At 48.7% G+C, this 16,494-nt stretch overlaps 1 protein-coding gene across 1 annotated transcript in view; it reads right to left on the reverse strand.

The window, feature by feature from the left end:
- The window catches only part of dok6 (docking protein 6), a 30,717-nt gene that overhangs the window by 2,610 nt on the left and 11,613 nt on the right, over window positions 1–16,494 (reverse strand). Inside the window, exons 2-7 of the mRNA XM_086101784.1 lie at window positions 6,530–6,637; window positions 4,779–4,893; window positions 3,957–4,076; window positions 1,713–1,902; window positions 1,240–1,378; window positions 925–1,030 (exon numbers count right to left, since the gene is read on the reverse strand). Of these exons, the coding sequence (XP_085957910.1) occupies window positions 925–1,030; window positions 1,240–1,378; window positions 1,713–1,902; window positions 3,957–4,076; window positions 4,779–4,893; window positions 6,530–6,637 (778 nt within the window). The remainder of the gene's footprint in view (window positions 1–924; window positions 1,031–1,239; window positions 1,379–1,712; window positions 1,903–3,956; window positions 4,077–4,778; window positions 4,894–6,529; window positions 6,638–16,494) is intronic.

A 16,494-nucleotide genomic window follows, 5' to 3' on the forward strand; every position in this document is an offset into this window, starting at 1 on the left:
TGACTCAGCAAATTGGCTGTGCTGATTGGATATTCATCTTGTGTGCAGCGGTGCACTGTCACGCAGCTGTTGTTGCCCAAAAGGACTGGGGACCGTTGCTAATGAGCAACCACGAATGCTCCTAAACCACCAATATACTCGAAATCAATCCAAAATCTAATCGTGAACAGTGATTGCCAACCACTGTGCCTCACTAGTATGCCGTGAGTGATCATCAGGTGTGCTGTGGTCATCCAATTTCACTTCATTGGTCTGAAAATTATTCTTTATTTTCTCGAAACAATGTATCTATTTTTTTCATTTGCCGTATCTCTGCCAGTGGTGTGTCGTGACAGGCAGAACAACTGAATCCTCTTCCACTAGATGGCACAAGGTACATCATAAACCTGATGTGCATTTTTTAAGAGGTATGCCTTTGCTGGAATATGATCGAGAAATTTATAATCATAATAATAATATTTTTAAACTTAAAATGACTTCATAATGCCTCAGGGCTCCAGTTGCGAGTGTGACAAAACTCATGAAACCGTTATCGAAGCCCTTTGGTGCTGTGATGTCATTTTCAGTTGACAGGAAGTGGCAGCCCGAGGCAAAATGGCAGCCCCCGAGGTGGACAAAAACGGGTGCATTTTTCTGCTTAATTGATATTCCACAAATGCAATATTAATAGTGCAGGTGCATAGAACATATTTTTTTACTTGCCCTTTACTGCTGTCTGCAGAGCCATATACAGTATGTAGGTCTGATGTAAGCAGCATATTGATCAATTCATCATTTGATTTTATTTTTTGTATGGGTTGCGGAAAGCTCTCTGTGTATGCTCTGAACTCCCACAAGTGTCATCCAGCCGCCCTCTCGTGCTTCCAAGCGTAAAAATGAACCATGACAACAAGAGCGCGATAGTAACAAACTTCATGCGCTCACCTTGGTAACTGAAGAGATCCCCCACGCTGTTCTGCCGCGTGATGTGCTGCCAGTAGGCACTGCGGGGCAGGGAAATGGACTTGCTGAGCATCTCTGAAGAGCGCACCTGCAAGGGGACGGACAAGGAACGCATCGGGTGCAACAATTCAGTGTGTTGACTGGACCGTTCGTGACAAAAGGAGGACAGAAGTCAACATGAGACATTCGAAGTGTTGCGGGGAGAAGATATCAAGATGCACAGTCATGTTAAAAACTGAAATGCGTGAAGAGTGAATCACCTTTTGCGTGAAATGTATGCGAACGGTGTGAAGGTACCTGCGAGCTTTTCTCCATCTCCTCCATCATCCTCTCATGCTGCTGGGCGATGGCCAGAGTGGCTGAGTGGACGCGCTGGTAGATCATCTCCCCCTCTCGTGTCTGGAACGTGAACAAGCCCTCGCCCGTGTCGCACATCCTGCGCCCCGGAACAAGCACACGCGCGGAAACGCAGAGGGGACGTAAACACACTTTGACGGCGCTCGCTGTTCGGAGCACACGCTTGACTGCACGCTTCCAGAGAGACACGCTGATGCAAGAGCACGCACACACGCACGCATCGGAGGACGGTGAGTCAACAACGCGTCGCCCCGAGGCCTCCGCAGCACACGATGATATCCTGGGAACTTTCAACATTCCATTTGAGTTGGCAAGTTTTTCTGACGCTTCCCAAGCACTTATTTTCTACAGCACAATCATACACGCTTATGCAGAAGGTAGCCAGTATGTATTTTTAGAGCTCACTCACGCACCTTCCGGACTCAAACGTGAACCAGGTGGAGTCTCGACCGTATCTGCGGAGCGAGCTGAGAGGCCACATGACGAGTTTGAGCCGCGCGTTGTGGATGTCCCACAGGTAGATGTTCTCATGGGTGATCTGCATGGTGCATTCCCCGTAGATGTCCAGGTTCGGGGTGGGCATTAAGTACACGTTGAAACGCTCTAAAAATAAACATCAAGAAATTACGTGAAACAGTGACTCGCCAAGATTCTAAAGGGTTCCCCTCACAGAAAAAAACGCTGCATAGTGTGATTCAAATTGTCCCGACTATGTCGCTTCATCTCGTGGTTATGCCAGCTGCTTGATGATAAAAATCCAATCTGCATCAATTCTTGGTTTCGACTCCAGCTTCATTTGACATTGTTGTACTACGCTGCCAATATTGTTTCATATTAATAATAATAATAATAATAGATTTTATTTATAAGCGCCTTTCAAGACACCCAAGGACACTTTACAATAACAAAAAACACAAAACAACATTGTTCCTAATGAAGGTCTCCTGACTAATAGACACCCCCCCCCCCATCTGTAGTGGAATAAATGAATACCCCCAGGGCCACTGTACAAGCAGAAATCCGATGCGTTTGTTTGATCATAATTTAAGAGTAATTATTTATTTTCATTTTTTATAGATTACAAAAACATATGAATAAAATATAAAATATGCAGTAAGATATACTTTCAGCGGTTGAAAAATTCCAATTTCCCAGGACCTTGGAGTCCCATATTTGAACAAGTCGGAGCATATTTACTCTCACCAAATACACACGGATATTCTCCCCTTCGAAGATTTACTATCGGACGTAAATAATTGAAGCCACAAGAGCTGCATCAAAATGCCTCCGCAGAAACCCCAATTGTCAACAGATCCGTCACCCTTTGCACGACACATATTTTCATTGACTCCTGAAAATGCAACAGCGGTATATTTGTCAATATCGAATCCTCCATAAAAGCGAAAACCTCTCTGGGATGAGGCTTTGTTGGAATCTTACAAAACGTTGGAAGGGTTAGCAAAAAACGATGAGAGATGGATTATTTGGCAGAGTGAGAGATGTGCAGCGGCCCTTAATATTCGATCAAATGTTGTCTCTCCGTCTCATGTAATTCACGAACCCAAAAAATTCACCTATTCACGGCTGGCCTTGTTTGAGTTTCTTTGTTGTTGATGTATTGTTAATAAAACCAACATGAAGACAAATGACTTCGTTGAGTTGGCTGTTTCTGTTGATTCTAAAAATCAATTCCGCGTAACTTGAAGGGTGTGGCTGAAAGCTGAAGTCCTCCCCCCGAGATCTGTCCTGAATAAAAAGTGGACCCAAACGAGTGACCGCTCCGGTGCTTGCAAATTCAACTTTATCCAATGAAGATGAATATATTGTGTGCATGAGTTACCTTCCAGTGGATCCAGATTTGGGAGGGAGGTGTGCATGCCTCCCTCCCTCCCTCTTCTACCCCATTTAGCTGTCAGAGGCAGTGGGGGCTTCTCAATAATCTAAATGGCTTCTCACTAATTACACTCAATGACTCCAAAATAAGCCCCGTGTCTGCAGTGGATAGAAAATAGCAATGTCATCGCTGGGTGTATTTTTAGGCGACTCTGATCTAATGATGGCTTCCTGCAGCTCGGTGGGGTTGGGCGGGCGACTAATTGAAGCACGACTGCAGGCCTTTGCCTCTTGTAACTTAGTGCTTTAGCCATTGTATTGTCACTGCGAGAGCGATGTCTAGGGACCCGTGAAATTTGACTTTAAAGTTACACGAAAATGTCGTGCTTGTTTTTACTGGACAAACACTTTTGATGATTGCTTGTTGCCTTTGCCTCGTTCCAAACGATAGAAGCGAATAAGCTCAATTCCATTTCCTGCGAGCGGAATGTGTGGAGGGAGCAGCACATTTATTTCCCACAGCTTTGGAAGCATAATCTCATCCATCTCGGTGACAAGCTTCATTACGAGGGTGGCCGGCGATGCGCGGCACTTCGCATTCGGGCCTGGAACAGAGCCCTGACCGCAGCCTGTGATCCACGCACCCGCGCAGATTCACGCTCATGTTTGCCACGGCGCGTACTTCTCAAGCGGAGCAAACATGTTCCAATGTACAAACGGGGCAGGTATAGACAAAAAAATGGTCCTCATCAGCCAGGCGGCTTTACGCAGCAGAGTGAGCCGCGAAGGCTGTCCGTGCAAGCGGGGCCTAATTGGGCACTCACCGTTCTGCTCCCGCTGCACCCCCGCCGCGAGCAAGTCTGGCTCGCCCAGGCTGATGTCGTTGACACGGCTGCCCAGGCACTCCACGCTCAGCAGCTTGCACCATTCCTCCGCATCCAGCTCTGCATGTGGCCACACGACAGCACAGCGTTGGAATAGCCGCTTGTTAGCATCCAATGCATGAAGGCTAGTCATCGTTTTTTGTTTTTGTTTTTGATGTTGTTTTGCACAGATTCTGAATTTGCCCTCGTTTTCAATGCCGGTGGGAAAGATGTCAGATTTTTCAAAATCAGGAAGTTTCTGTGGTTGTTTTGTTTGTGGATACCAATTTTCTCTCCTGATGAGTCAGAACAGATCACGTTCTCCTCGGAGAAGACTTCCGATTGTCTCTCGTGAGCTTCTGCTGGGAGCCGCCCATGTATGAAATGAGGCTAAAGCACGAGTTGTTTATCTTTGCCGGCTCCTTGCCTCCAAATCCCAGTGGGATTTCGGGAAGCCTACCCGTGGTCAGTGACTTGAACAGAAACGCGTCCGGAAGTGCATCACCAACGCGGCGCCGTCGTGTTTCTGTCTCTCTTCGTCAAATAACATTATGTGCATGTGATTATCAGTGGCGGTGTCTTCGGTTTCATTCATGGCGCACTCCATTGCATTATGCGTTTGCAGCGGGGACGTATCTGCGCAGCTTAGCCGGGTGAGCGGATGGTCTGTTGGCGCCTGAAGCGCTTCATTCACAGACATCAGAAAGCAGAAGTACATTTACACACTGGAGGCAGCTACTTGATGCTCCCTTTCGGAGTTACTATGGCCTGCCGGTGCCTCACCTGATTCGCAGGCAAATGTCTTGGATGTGTCGTCACAGAATATAATGGCCACAGCGTGTTTCTTGGTCTCTGTCGGCATCCTGCTAATGTTCTTGATATTATGGAGCTCCGTGATCTAAACGGGGCAGAATTGACAGCGGCACATTGCAAGTCAGTTGAGCGCAGACAACGGAGGCAGTGATGCTTAATTGACCCTCTTGTGCCGCTCTGATGAAAGTGCAATTGTAGTTTCGAGGCATTTGCACATAAACGCTCTCTTTTGAAGCCAAGGCTTACACGTGCATGCACGTTATAAAGGCCCCGTATGACTACCTGCATCCCTTCTCTACCGTTTCAGATAATAAAAAGGTGCAATCAAATGCATCTAAATCCCTTAAGCCAAGAGATCAATGTAGAATGCAAAAAATAAATACAAATCCCGCACCAAACAAAAAGATTCCATTCGATTGAATGTCACGCGTATTTCCAGGCTGTTATGTTCTACGTGACTCAGCCTTGACGACGAGGCCTCTTCCATGACTGCAGTCCATCGTGGGCTAACTGCAGAAGGCCTTTTGCCAAAGAGGCTGGCAATGAATTAGCCGGGCTATAATGGAGAGCTCAAAGATTAAAAGCCGGCTCTGTCTAATGTAGACAAGACATGCCGACCTCACGTTCCTGTTTCTGATACTATAAATTATGAAAAGATCCATTACGATTGTAACCCAAGTTACGGAGACATGATGAGACATTAATAAAAATGTGAAAAGATGCCATTTGGGTGTTCTTATCGCCCTCCAAGGAGGGTGTCCAGATATTTTATGGATGTGTAGATACAATATTGTGGCCCCAGGTAAGCAGAAACAAAGCAAGCATCAACTGAGGGAATTTCTGAGCCATGGATTCCAGCATCCATACACTCGTGTGTGTGGATCAGTATATGGAAGGAAAATATTTGGTTGCCTTCCCAGCTTCAGGCAAAACGTTGAATCGGTTGAGATGAGTCCCATTTCACATCCTGGCTGACTTGCATTTTTTATTTTTGCAGTGAAAGGTGTTGATTTTAATCTCATATTAGCACCAATATGTTTTGCCTGAGCCACTGACATTCCAGCATGGCATTGTTTTTATTGTTATTTATTTATTTATTTATATAATTGTCAGGAAGACAAGAGAGGCACAAAAAAAACCCCAAGCATCCTTTTAGAGTGCTAAAAATATTGCGGATTTCTGTTACTGTGTCGAGCAACTCAGGCAAAGAGAGCGAGAGTACAGAGATGGGGAGAAAAGCGGTGGAGACGGCCAATCCTCTTTGTGTTGAGTGTGTAGATCAGCCACCAGTGCAGCCTATTTCTGCCCAAATCACAGTGGCGTCAAATGAAGCCCTCAGACGATCCTTTTCTTGAGCTTTGTGGGGAAGCGTTAGCAAGCGCGCTGGTGCGTGTGCCTGCCCATCGCTCACTTGGCCCACCGGTTTGTATGAGATGAGAAGCCCCTTGGGGCGGTGGAGGGTCGTGTGTCGCCATGCGGGACAGCCCATTTGAAAATATGATGCAGGGGACAAACACATTGTATGGGTCTAATGGCAATATCTATCGCGTTAAAGGATGCCGTCAGGCTGAAGAAAAAGTCCTATCAGGTCCTTTTGGCTTGTGGGGCTCGAGAAACGGCTGACGGGTACCTGCGGGATGCCGCGACAATCCAATGAACAAAAAAAATAAAACAAAAATGGGGAAATTATTATCGTCTGGGCTGGGTCGTGTCATTTGTACCTTGTGGAAGCTCCTGAAGTAGGCGGCCTTCTCATCAGGATACTTCTCCAAGCGGCGGGGCCCTTTACTGGACGCCTTTTTGAATACCAGCCAACATCTTCGGAAGATCTGCCAACAGAGGAAGCTTGCAGTTAACGACCTGAAATAAAGCCAAAACGCTCTATGCCTTCATTAGATGGATACTCTGAGAAATATTGGGTAAAATTGTGTGCAAACCTTTTTTTTTTCTATGCATAGTGGAAAGGTTATTGGGCTCAAGAGATGTAATACAACCCCTGCACGTCTTATGGTATTGTAGGCAATGTGCAAGTAAGACCGGTTGTCCCTGATCAAACAATCAAATGAACAAATTGCACTTAAGTGCAATCGGTATATGAAATGGGTATCAAATTCAATTCAGTGTTGTTTACAAACATTTCTAGCAAATTGCTTTCATTTATACTTAAATCCCTTCTCCTAAAATTGGATGACGCGAACCTTTTTTTTAATGGAATATTCATGAGTGTCATCAAAAATGAAAATGGCCATGGGAGGAATTCATGTTTCATGAGCAAAACTTTTTTTTTTTATTCGCTGGGAATTGTTTCAAAGTAAGATGACTAGTTTTGTTTATTCATTTAAGTTCCAAATTCAATGGGTAAATCATTCATGGATCAAATATGATTTGAAGCATCGATATCTTTTGATGCGCCTCAGAACAACATCCTTTGACGTAAGTTATGCTTCATTTCCCCCTCCGTGAGTCGTCACCTTACCATGGTGGAGGGGTTTGTGTGTCCCAATGATCCTAGGAGCTAAGTTGTCTGGGGCTTTATGCCCCTGGCAGGGTCACCCATGGCAAACAGGTTCTAGGTGAAGGGCCAGACAAAGCACGGCTCAAAGACCCTTATGATGAGAAAAATATATGGACCAAGGTTTCCCTTGCCCGGACGCGGGTCACCGGGGCCCCCCTCTGGAGCCAGGCCTGGAGGTGGGGCTCGTTGGCAAGCGCCTGCTGGCCGGGCGGGCACAGCCCGAAGAGGCAATGTGGGTCCCCCTTCCCATGGGCTCACCACCCATGAGAGGGGCCAAAGGGGTCGGGTGCAATGTGAGCTGGGCGGCAGCCAAAGGCGGGGACCCTGGCGGTCCGATCCTCGGCTGCAGAAGCTAGCTCTTGGGACATGGAATGTCACCTCTCTGGCAGGGAAGGAGCCCGAGCTGGTGTGTGAGGCAGAGAATTTCCGACTGGATATAGTCGGACTTGCCTCCACACACAGCCTGGGTTCTGGTACCAGTTCTCTCGAGAGGGGTTGGACTCTCTTCCACTCTGGAGTTGCTCACGGTGAGAGGCGCAGAGCAGGTGTGGGCATACTCATTGCCCCCCGGCTCAGTGCCTGTACATTGGGGTTCACACCGGTAGACGAGAGGGTTGCCTCCCTCCGCCTTCGGGTGGGTGGACGGGTCCTGACTGTTGTTTGTGCATATGCACCAAACAGCAGATCAGCATACCCACCCTTTTTGGAGTCCTTGGAGGGTGTGCTGGAGAGTACTCCTGGTGGGGACTCCCTTGTTCTGCTGGGGGACTTCAATGCTCACGTGGGCAATGACAGTGAGACCTGGAGGGGCGTGATTGGGAGGAACGGCCCCCCCGATCAGAACTCGAGTGGTGTTTTGTTATTGGACCTCTGTGCTCGCCACAGATTGTCCATAACGAACACCTTGTTCAAACATAAGGGTGTCCATATGTGCACTTGGCACCAGGACACCCTAGGCCGCAGTTCGATGATCGACTTTGTAGTTGTATCATCGGATTTGCGGCCGCATGTTCTGGACACTCGGGTGAAGAGAGGGGCGGAGCTGTCAACTGATCACCACCTGGTGGTGAGTAGGCTCCGATGGTGGGGGAAAATGCCGGTCCGTCCTGGCAGACCCAAACGTATTGTGAGGGTTTGTTGGGAGCGTCTGGCGGAATCACCTGTCAGAAGGAGTTTCAACTCCCACCTCCGACAGAGCTTTTCCCATGTTCCGGGGGGGGGGGGGGGGGCGGGGGACATTGAGCCCGAGTGGACCATGTTCCGTGCCTCTATTGTTGAGGCGGCCAGTCTGAGTTGTGGCCGTAAGGTGGTTGGTGCCTGTCGTGGCGGCAACCCCCGTACTCGCTGGTGGACACCAGCAGTAAGGGATGCTGTCAAGCTGAAGAAGGAGTCCTATCGAGCCTTTATGGCCTGTGGGACCCCAGAGGCAGCTGACGGGTATCGACTGGCCAAGCAGAACGCAGCTTCGGTGGTCACCGAGGCAAAAACCAGAGCGTGGGAAGAGTTCGGTGAGGCCATGGAAGCCGACTTCCGGACGGCTTCGAGGAAATTCTGGTCCACCATCCGACGTCTCAGGAGGGGGAAGCAGTGCACCACTAACACTGTGTACAGTGGGGATGGGGCGCTGCTGACTTCGACTCAGGACGTTGTGAACCGGTGGGCAGAGTACTTCGAAGACCTCCTCAACTCCACCAACACGCCTTCCTTGGAGGAAGCAGAGCCTGGGGACTCTGAGGTGGGCTCTCCTATCTCTGTGGTTGAAGTCACCGATGTGGTTAAAAAGCTCCTCGGTGGCAAGGCCCCAGGGGTGGATGAGATCCGCCCGGAGTTCCTCAAGGCTCTGGATGTTGTGGGGCTGTCCTGGTTGACACGCCTCTGCAACATCGCGTGGTCAACAGGGAGAGTGCCTCTGGATTGGCAGACCGGGGTGGTAGTCCCTCTTTTTATAAAGGGGGACCGGAGGGTGTGTTCCAACTACAGAGGGATCACACTCCTCAGCCTCCCTGGTAAGGTCTATTCAGGGGTGCTGGAGAGGAGGGTCCGTCAGGAAGTCGAGCCTCAGATTGAGGAGGAGCAGTGTGGTTTTCGTCCCGGCCGTGGAACAGTGGACCAGCTCTACACCCTTAGCAGGGTCCTCGAGGGTATGTGGGAATTCGCCCAACCAGTCTACATGTGTTTTGTGGACTTGGAGAAGGCGTTTGACCGTGTCCCTCGGGGAGTTCTGTGGGGGGTGCTTCGTGGGTATGGGGTACCGAACCCCCTGATACGGGCGGTTCGGTCACTATACCACCGATGTCAGAGTTTGGTTCGCATTGCCGGCAGTAAGTCGGAATCGTTTCCAGTGGGGGTAGGACTCCGCCAAGGCTGCCCTTTGTCGCCGATTCTGTTCATAACCTTTATGGACAGAATTTCTAGGCGCAGCCGAAGCGTTGAGGGGGTCCGTTTTGGGGGCCTCAGTATTGCATCCCTGCTTTTTGCAGATGATGTGGTGCTGTTGGCTCCTTCAAACAGGGCTCTCCAACTCTCACTGGAGCGTTTCGCAGCCGAGTGTGAAGCGGCTGGGATGAAGATCAGCACCTCCAAATCTGAAACCATGGTCCTCAGTCGGAAAAGGGTGGAGTGCCCCCTCCGGGTCGGGGAGGAGATCTTGCCCCAAGTGGAGGAGTTCAAGTATCTTGGGGTCTTGTTCACGAGTGGGGGCAGGAGGGAGCGAGAGATCGACAGGCGGATCGGTGCAGCGTCTGCTGTGATGCGGATGTTGTATCGGTCTGTCGTGGTGAAGAAGGAGCTGAGCCAAAGGGCGAAGCTCTCAATTTACCGGTCGATCTACGTTCCAACCCTCATCTATGGTCACGAGCTATGGGTCGTGACCGAAAGAACGAGATCCCGGTTGCAAGCGGCCGAAATGAGTTTTCTCCGCAGGGTGTCCGGGCTCTCCCTTAGATATAAGGTGAGAAGCTCGGTCATCCGGGAGGGGCTCAGAGTCGAGCCGCTTCTCCTCCACATCGAGAGGAGCCAGATGAGGTGGCTTGGGCATCTGATTCGGATGCCTCCTGAGCGCCTCCCTGGTGAGGTGTTCCGGGCATGTCCCACCGGGAGGAGACCCCGAGGAAGACCCAGGACACGCTGGAGAGACTATGTCACCCAGCTGGCCTGGGAACGTCTCGGGATCCCCCGGGGAGAGCTGGAAGAAGTAGCTAGGGAGAGGGAAGTCTGGGCTTCCCTGCTAAAGCTGTTGCCCCCGCGACCCGGCCCCGGATAAGCGGTAGATGATGGATGGATGGATGGATGCTTCATTTCGTAGCTCAGGGGTGGAAGGATTGCGCAAAGCACAGCACACATGCCCACACACCCACAGGGCCAGTCACACTGGGCCTGCAGATTATTGTACGCCGTATTGATTACCGGATCAGTCTGCCTTATCCACTAGCTGAAGATGAGACAAATACCGAGCGTGTGCTTTCTTTGCCTTCAAGGTCAAATTTACAGCTCAGCACAAGCGAAACGATGTTTCTATCCATCCTGGGACTGTCCCTTTTGATAAATTCCAATGAATTGATTGTAAATTTTCTCCACTGGGATCAGGGAAATGTATTTTAACGACCATCTTCAGAAGAGCCAAAGTTATTGGGCACTCTTCAAATGGTCAATGTGCAAAAAGCTGATAGAGATCCAGCAATGTCGTCGAGCGAGCGATGGGAAATAGTCCATGGTCTTTTTCTACGTTTAAGAGCATGATCCTTCTCTTTCCCGGCGGAGACAGCTGCCGTCAGTCTGCCAGATGTATGATTGCCTCGGGCCACGCTGTTGTGCTGGGCAACCGTGGACGCACAATTAATTTGTTTACTCTGCTGCAGTACTTCATAAAAGGCCCGCTGAGTTCAACTTGGCACTTTAATAGTAATTGACTGGAGTGGATCCGCGGGTCCTTATCGGTCTGCCTTGATGGGCCTCCATTCGAGTTAAGTGTTGCCCAGGCCCATTATCAACAGCGAACAACAGGAAAAACACCGCGCGCAACACTCTGTGAAGCACGGCGGCTCAGTCCACGCATAGTCTATAAAATGCGAGGGAACAAAGACCATTTAGAATCTTAATTCCGACTCAACATGCACACCGCCCGCAAAAATGAAACCAGCTTCTAGCGCAGAGGTGGGCAAACTACGGCCCGCGGGCCGAATCCGGCCCGTTGGTCTTTTTAATCCGGCCCGCCGAAGGTTGGTCCACAATTAAGGTTCGATGTGAATGATTGCATTCATTTCAATTGGACTTGTAATGACAGGCATTTCACCGCCAGGTGGCGCATTGACTTGAAGTTGCAGAACACGGGGGGGGGGGCAATCTTTTCGACCACCTAGGACCTCTGTATCGCTCTACTTCTACTGGTCTGATCACAACCCATCTGCAGCAATGCACAGGCTAAAATAGGTCATCAACAACACTGTTGTCATTTTTAAAAAGTATATTAATACAGTACTTTCATGCTTTTGTTCTTTTGATGTTTGATATGGACTGTCAACAAATGCAGTTTTTTTTTTTTAATGTACCATAGCTCGTGCTGACCTGGCCCTTCTGTCAAATTTTAAAAGTCAATGCGGCCCCCGAGCCAAAAAGTTTGCCCACCCCTGTTCTAGCGGAACCCAAGCCGAGAATCTCCATAACTGACAATGAACAATGACACATCTGTGCTTTTTAAGCATTCAACGCAATCCTCTTGGGAGCCCGAGTCAGAGGAGCACAAAGTAATTTGCCCTGGGAGTGCCGAGATTAAGTCATTACACCAGCACAAAAGGAAGCTCAATAAAATAGCTTGCGCATCATCGGAACGAGGGCCGATGAATGGGGAGGCTTTTATTTTGTCTGTTCCACGGTCGTCGAGGCGGACCTTCTCTCAGGCTGCCGGTGGGTCTTTTTCAGACGCTCTTCCACTGATTGTAATTACAGAGACGTGAATGAGGCTCTGCCGGTTTGATGTGACTCATTTAATGCCGCAACATTGTAGGGCACACGGTGTGGCGCTGAAAACCAATTCGGAAGCCACAGAACGCACAAAACATTAAAAATAAACCTCCTGATAAAATGCGCGCAGTGGATCATTTGAAGCTCCACCTCCGCCCCCTCTTGTATAATCACGTGCTTCATCGGCGAGAAGCAAGAGAGAAGGGCTTAGCTTAGCTCCCGCACTCGCATCAAGCTGAGAACCCACAACTCTACAAAGTAGCGCTGCTATCGAGAAAGTCGCACAACGTCCATCTTGTCTTTCTGGGCTTGCGTCAACGTGCTTTGTATGAGTAGAGCGCAACAAATAGATGCCCCACATAAGCAACAGTTACGTAAACTCTTTGGCCACCGAAACAATCCCGCACTTTGATTTTGAAGTCTCTGACATGAGCAACGCAAAGATAATTTCAGTGTACAGCAAAAAAAATAAAAAATCAGGGGGTCATAATCAGCGGGTCAAAACCATCCAAAATAATGAGCAGATTTACATTCTGAGCAATGGGATGTACCCACACAACAGTGGAATACAAATTGGGTCATTAAAATTTAACACATAATTATCACAATCTTAGAATGATTTATGATAGATATGTTTTTCCAACACTCGCGTTTAATGAGTTTCCTCGGTGCACGTATGCGTGTCGCTCCTGAATAAGAAGCCGGAATGAAAACGTTAACTTTTTAATTCTAATTCATACCAGCGAGAGGTACGACAGGTACCAGGTGATGTCACGTCACGTTTGAATTGAACAACTAAAGATGGCATTTAAACAAAATTGGAGACATTCTGATTAAAACCTTGCGTGGTGTAGGTTGAATGCTAAGGGAGCCATTTTTCAGCTCGGAGGTGCATCTGTGGACGATTTTTCACTGTTGGAAAACAACAACATCAGCACGCCGAGCTTGCCAGCGTGTAAAATGGGCATCAGTGAGAGTAGCCAGCTGCAGAGAACATTTCAAGGGCAATCTTTTCGATTTTAGCCGAGCTCTGTCTGGAGCAAGGCAAACACTTCAGTCTCCATTTGGCAAGGTAGGGACGGGTTCACGAAAACCCAATCGACCCGACCAACAAAATGAGCCTCACGCCAAAAGAGAGCTGTGGCCTCAACGTGACTGCAAGTCGGAGGCGATGCTTCCTGCTTAGTTTCACCTGAATGGGAGGAAAAAAAGGATGCAGCCAGGAGACAACTCGGGCTCATCAGTCAATGAAGTCTTCAAATCAGCAAAGACAGAAGACTGTTTCAAGTAGACAGCATGTTTCACTGCGGAATCAATAAGGCAAACATCCTGGGGGTGGACCTTTGACAACATTGCCTTGATCTTGGAAAATAAACAATCAATGAGTGGCTTTGACTCCTGTTTTGATGCTAGCATTGTATGGGGCGGTCCGCTTGGACGCCGCTAAACGTCACATCGTTAACCTCTTTGGACGGTGTGAGAGTCGCAAGTAGCTCAACAGAGTCTCTGCCGGTTGTAGCCGAATCGTGTCCTGCGTTTTGCATGAACTGTTTCAAAGCACGATTCATCAACAATTAATTCCACACGAGCCACCAAATTTCTTAACAATTTAGCCTTTCCCGCGTTCGGAACAACTTTGCTTTCAGTACCGTATTGCTGATGTTACTTGCGGCCGTAAATCATCGGAAGCTCAGTTTAGCCCCCCCCGCTACACTTACGGGGCGTTATCAGAATCGAGCACATGGAACACGGTGTGGCTTGTCTCATTTCCAAGCCATTTGGAGGCTTTCATCGTTTTAAGTGGTTTCCAAAACACCACGTCTCATTCACTTCGCAGACTTGTGCAATTATTGAGAAACTGTCTCCCCCCCCTCAATAATTGATGGTCCGTATTCATGCCAAACAGACAAATCACTCATTCTTGGGACAAAGTGAGGAGCTGTCGAAAGAGCCGAGAATGATTTCCAATGACGGCCCTCTTCACGTGAATGACTAATCGCACAGGAGAAGAAAAACAGCAGCCCGTTGGACTCTCCCAAGTGTACGGGTGAATATTGAAACGCGAAGGCATTGCCTCGGAGGCACAAAGGTGCCGCCTCCTCTTTGGATCTTTCAAAGGAAATCTGACAGATGTGGGAAGGGGTTTTTAGCCTCCTGATGATTAATTTCAAGACGGCTCCTGCCGCACTCGTCGAAAATACCTTGCACAAGAGCACTTCAATCAGAATATATCGCTCCGAGGCTTGATGGGAACCCGCATCATGAGCATGTCGATTATGGAGCTATTTTTAACCGTATTAACTCATTCAGTACCAGCCAATTCTGGACCAAGTCTGAAAAGACGTTTAAAAACGTCTTTGGGAGTGAATGAGTTAAAAGGTTGTCACTTCTTCAGCCTGTCTTTGTGTGCACGGGCAGGATTCTTGGCCACCTCAATGACGGTCGTAGCTTATCCTGTGCGGTCCCAAAATATGTTGGCCTTAATTGCGATGCCGCTCCCCAGGTACGGCTGTCACCGATGACTTCACACGTCACGGTCAACCTGCCAAACAACACACCCTCCTCGTGTACCGAAATATATTTCATGCTGCGCGTCAAATGTTTGGACATCCCGTAATTTTGTAATTCGTCCCCGACTACAGCTGTTGGCAGGATGGCGAGCCAGCCGTGCTCCAGTTAATCATAGATTAGTTTATCTGGGCCATTCCAAATCCTCGTGTGTGTGTGTGTGTCACGCAGTGCTACCTCAGCAGCAAGTAATCACTGCCCCCTATTCCTTCCTGAAGACGCAGACGAACACACAGTCCCCCCCAGCTCACATTCTCTCGAGCCTTGAATTCTCCGTGTCTCTTCTGCCGTTGCCCACTCCTCTCTCGTCTTTGTATGCATGATTAGGCATTCTCATCTCACATGCATGAGCCAAACCGCGGCTAAAATGTCATTTCAGAAGCCTGATTTCATTTGGTCAGGCCTTGGTGTGACTAGGGGGCACAATTCAAAGAAAAACCGAGGATCCCTGTCACCATCTGGCAATGAAATCATGAAAGAAAAGGGTCCAGTATGACAAGGACTACAAGGGCAGACGCTTTTAAAGAGAAAAAAAAAATAACTGTGAGACAGGTCATCAATTCAGAAAAAAAGAAACTCAAACTAAAAAGGAGACGTGAAAGAAATGAGGAGTGGAAGGAAATACGGATTGCCCCCCAAAAAAAATCAAATGTCGTCAAATGACACCTCACTGCGACTTTGCCTCCGTTTTCTCTCCACCTGTGATTTGGAATCCAACAATCCAGTCACGTGCCTGAATTTGTATTCATAACCGCTGCATGTGAATGCCACTCGGCAAGAAGCGAATACAAAGGTTGGGAACACGTGGAAGTACTTCTTTGATTTTTGATGAAATTTGTGCGCTCTTTCTACTTTATCATGGGTAGAAATCCTATATTCCGTCATCCTGAACTGCCTACGACAGAAGGACATAGCTTGAAGTATTCACACGATGTTTCGCCTCATTGTTCCACTTCAGTGGCGCCGTGGATGTTGAAAACGTGCGTTCAAACCACTTAATGACTGTCACAACTAAGATTTACACATCTGTGAATTGCGAACAACAAATGCTCAGATGTGTAACTGCGAGGGCCTCCACCTGTGCCAAAAACGCAGAGAGACAGAGGTGAATCGAGACGCATGATGGTAGCCCGCTCCTCACATACTTTGCACAGGCACAGTGACTCAGAGCTTGGGAAATCCAGTTCTATTTCAGCCAGATAACGGGGCTGACCAAGATATTCAGTGATTCAATCATCTGATGGCCGTCCAACTGGTCGAGAGCTGCCAATCGCAACCCGCCCCCTCCCCATCACTGCACGGCGAACGGCGCCCCGCAAAGCATGAAATCGGCCTTGATTCAAAAATGAGTCAGGGACCGGCGATGGAAAAGACTCCATCGCCGTTGAGCCTTAGCTCTCGGTACCTCGAATAATGTCTGACCCCATGCAGACCTGAGGCAGGTGCGCAGAGACGGAGTAGCTCAGAGAGGTCAAATGTGACGAGGCCATTTCAAGATTTGCAAACAAATAATAGAATCTTCAAAAGAACTCGAAAGTGTATCGGGACGCCAGAGTAGGAGTTATGTGCTCCCTCTACGGGTACCGGTCGAGAGGCGGTCAGCAGCATTCTGGACCAACTGGAGACACTTCATGGAGGATTGGC

This window comes from Hippocampus guttulatus, chromosome 21 (assembly GCF_054856545.1).
Source record: "Hippocampus guttulatus isolate MCC_2025c chromosome 21, RoL_Hgut_1.0, whole genome shotgun sequence".
Classification (NCBI taxonomy): Eukaryota; Metazoa; Chordata; class Actinopteri; order Syngnathiformes; family Syngnathidae; genus Hippocampus; species Hippocampus guttulatus.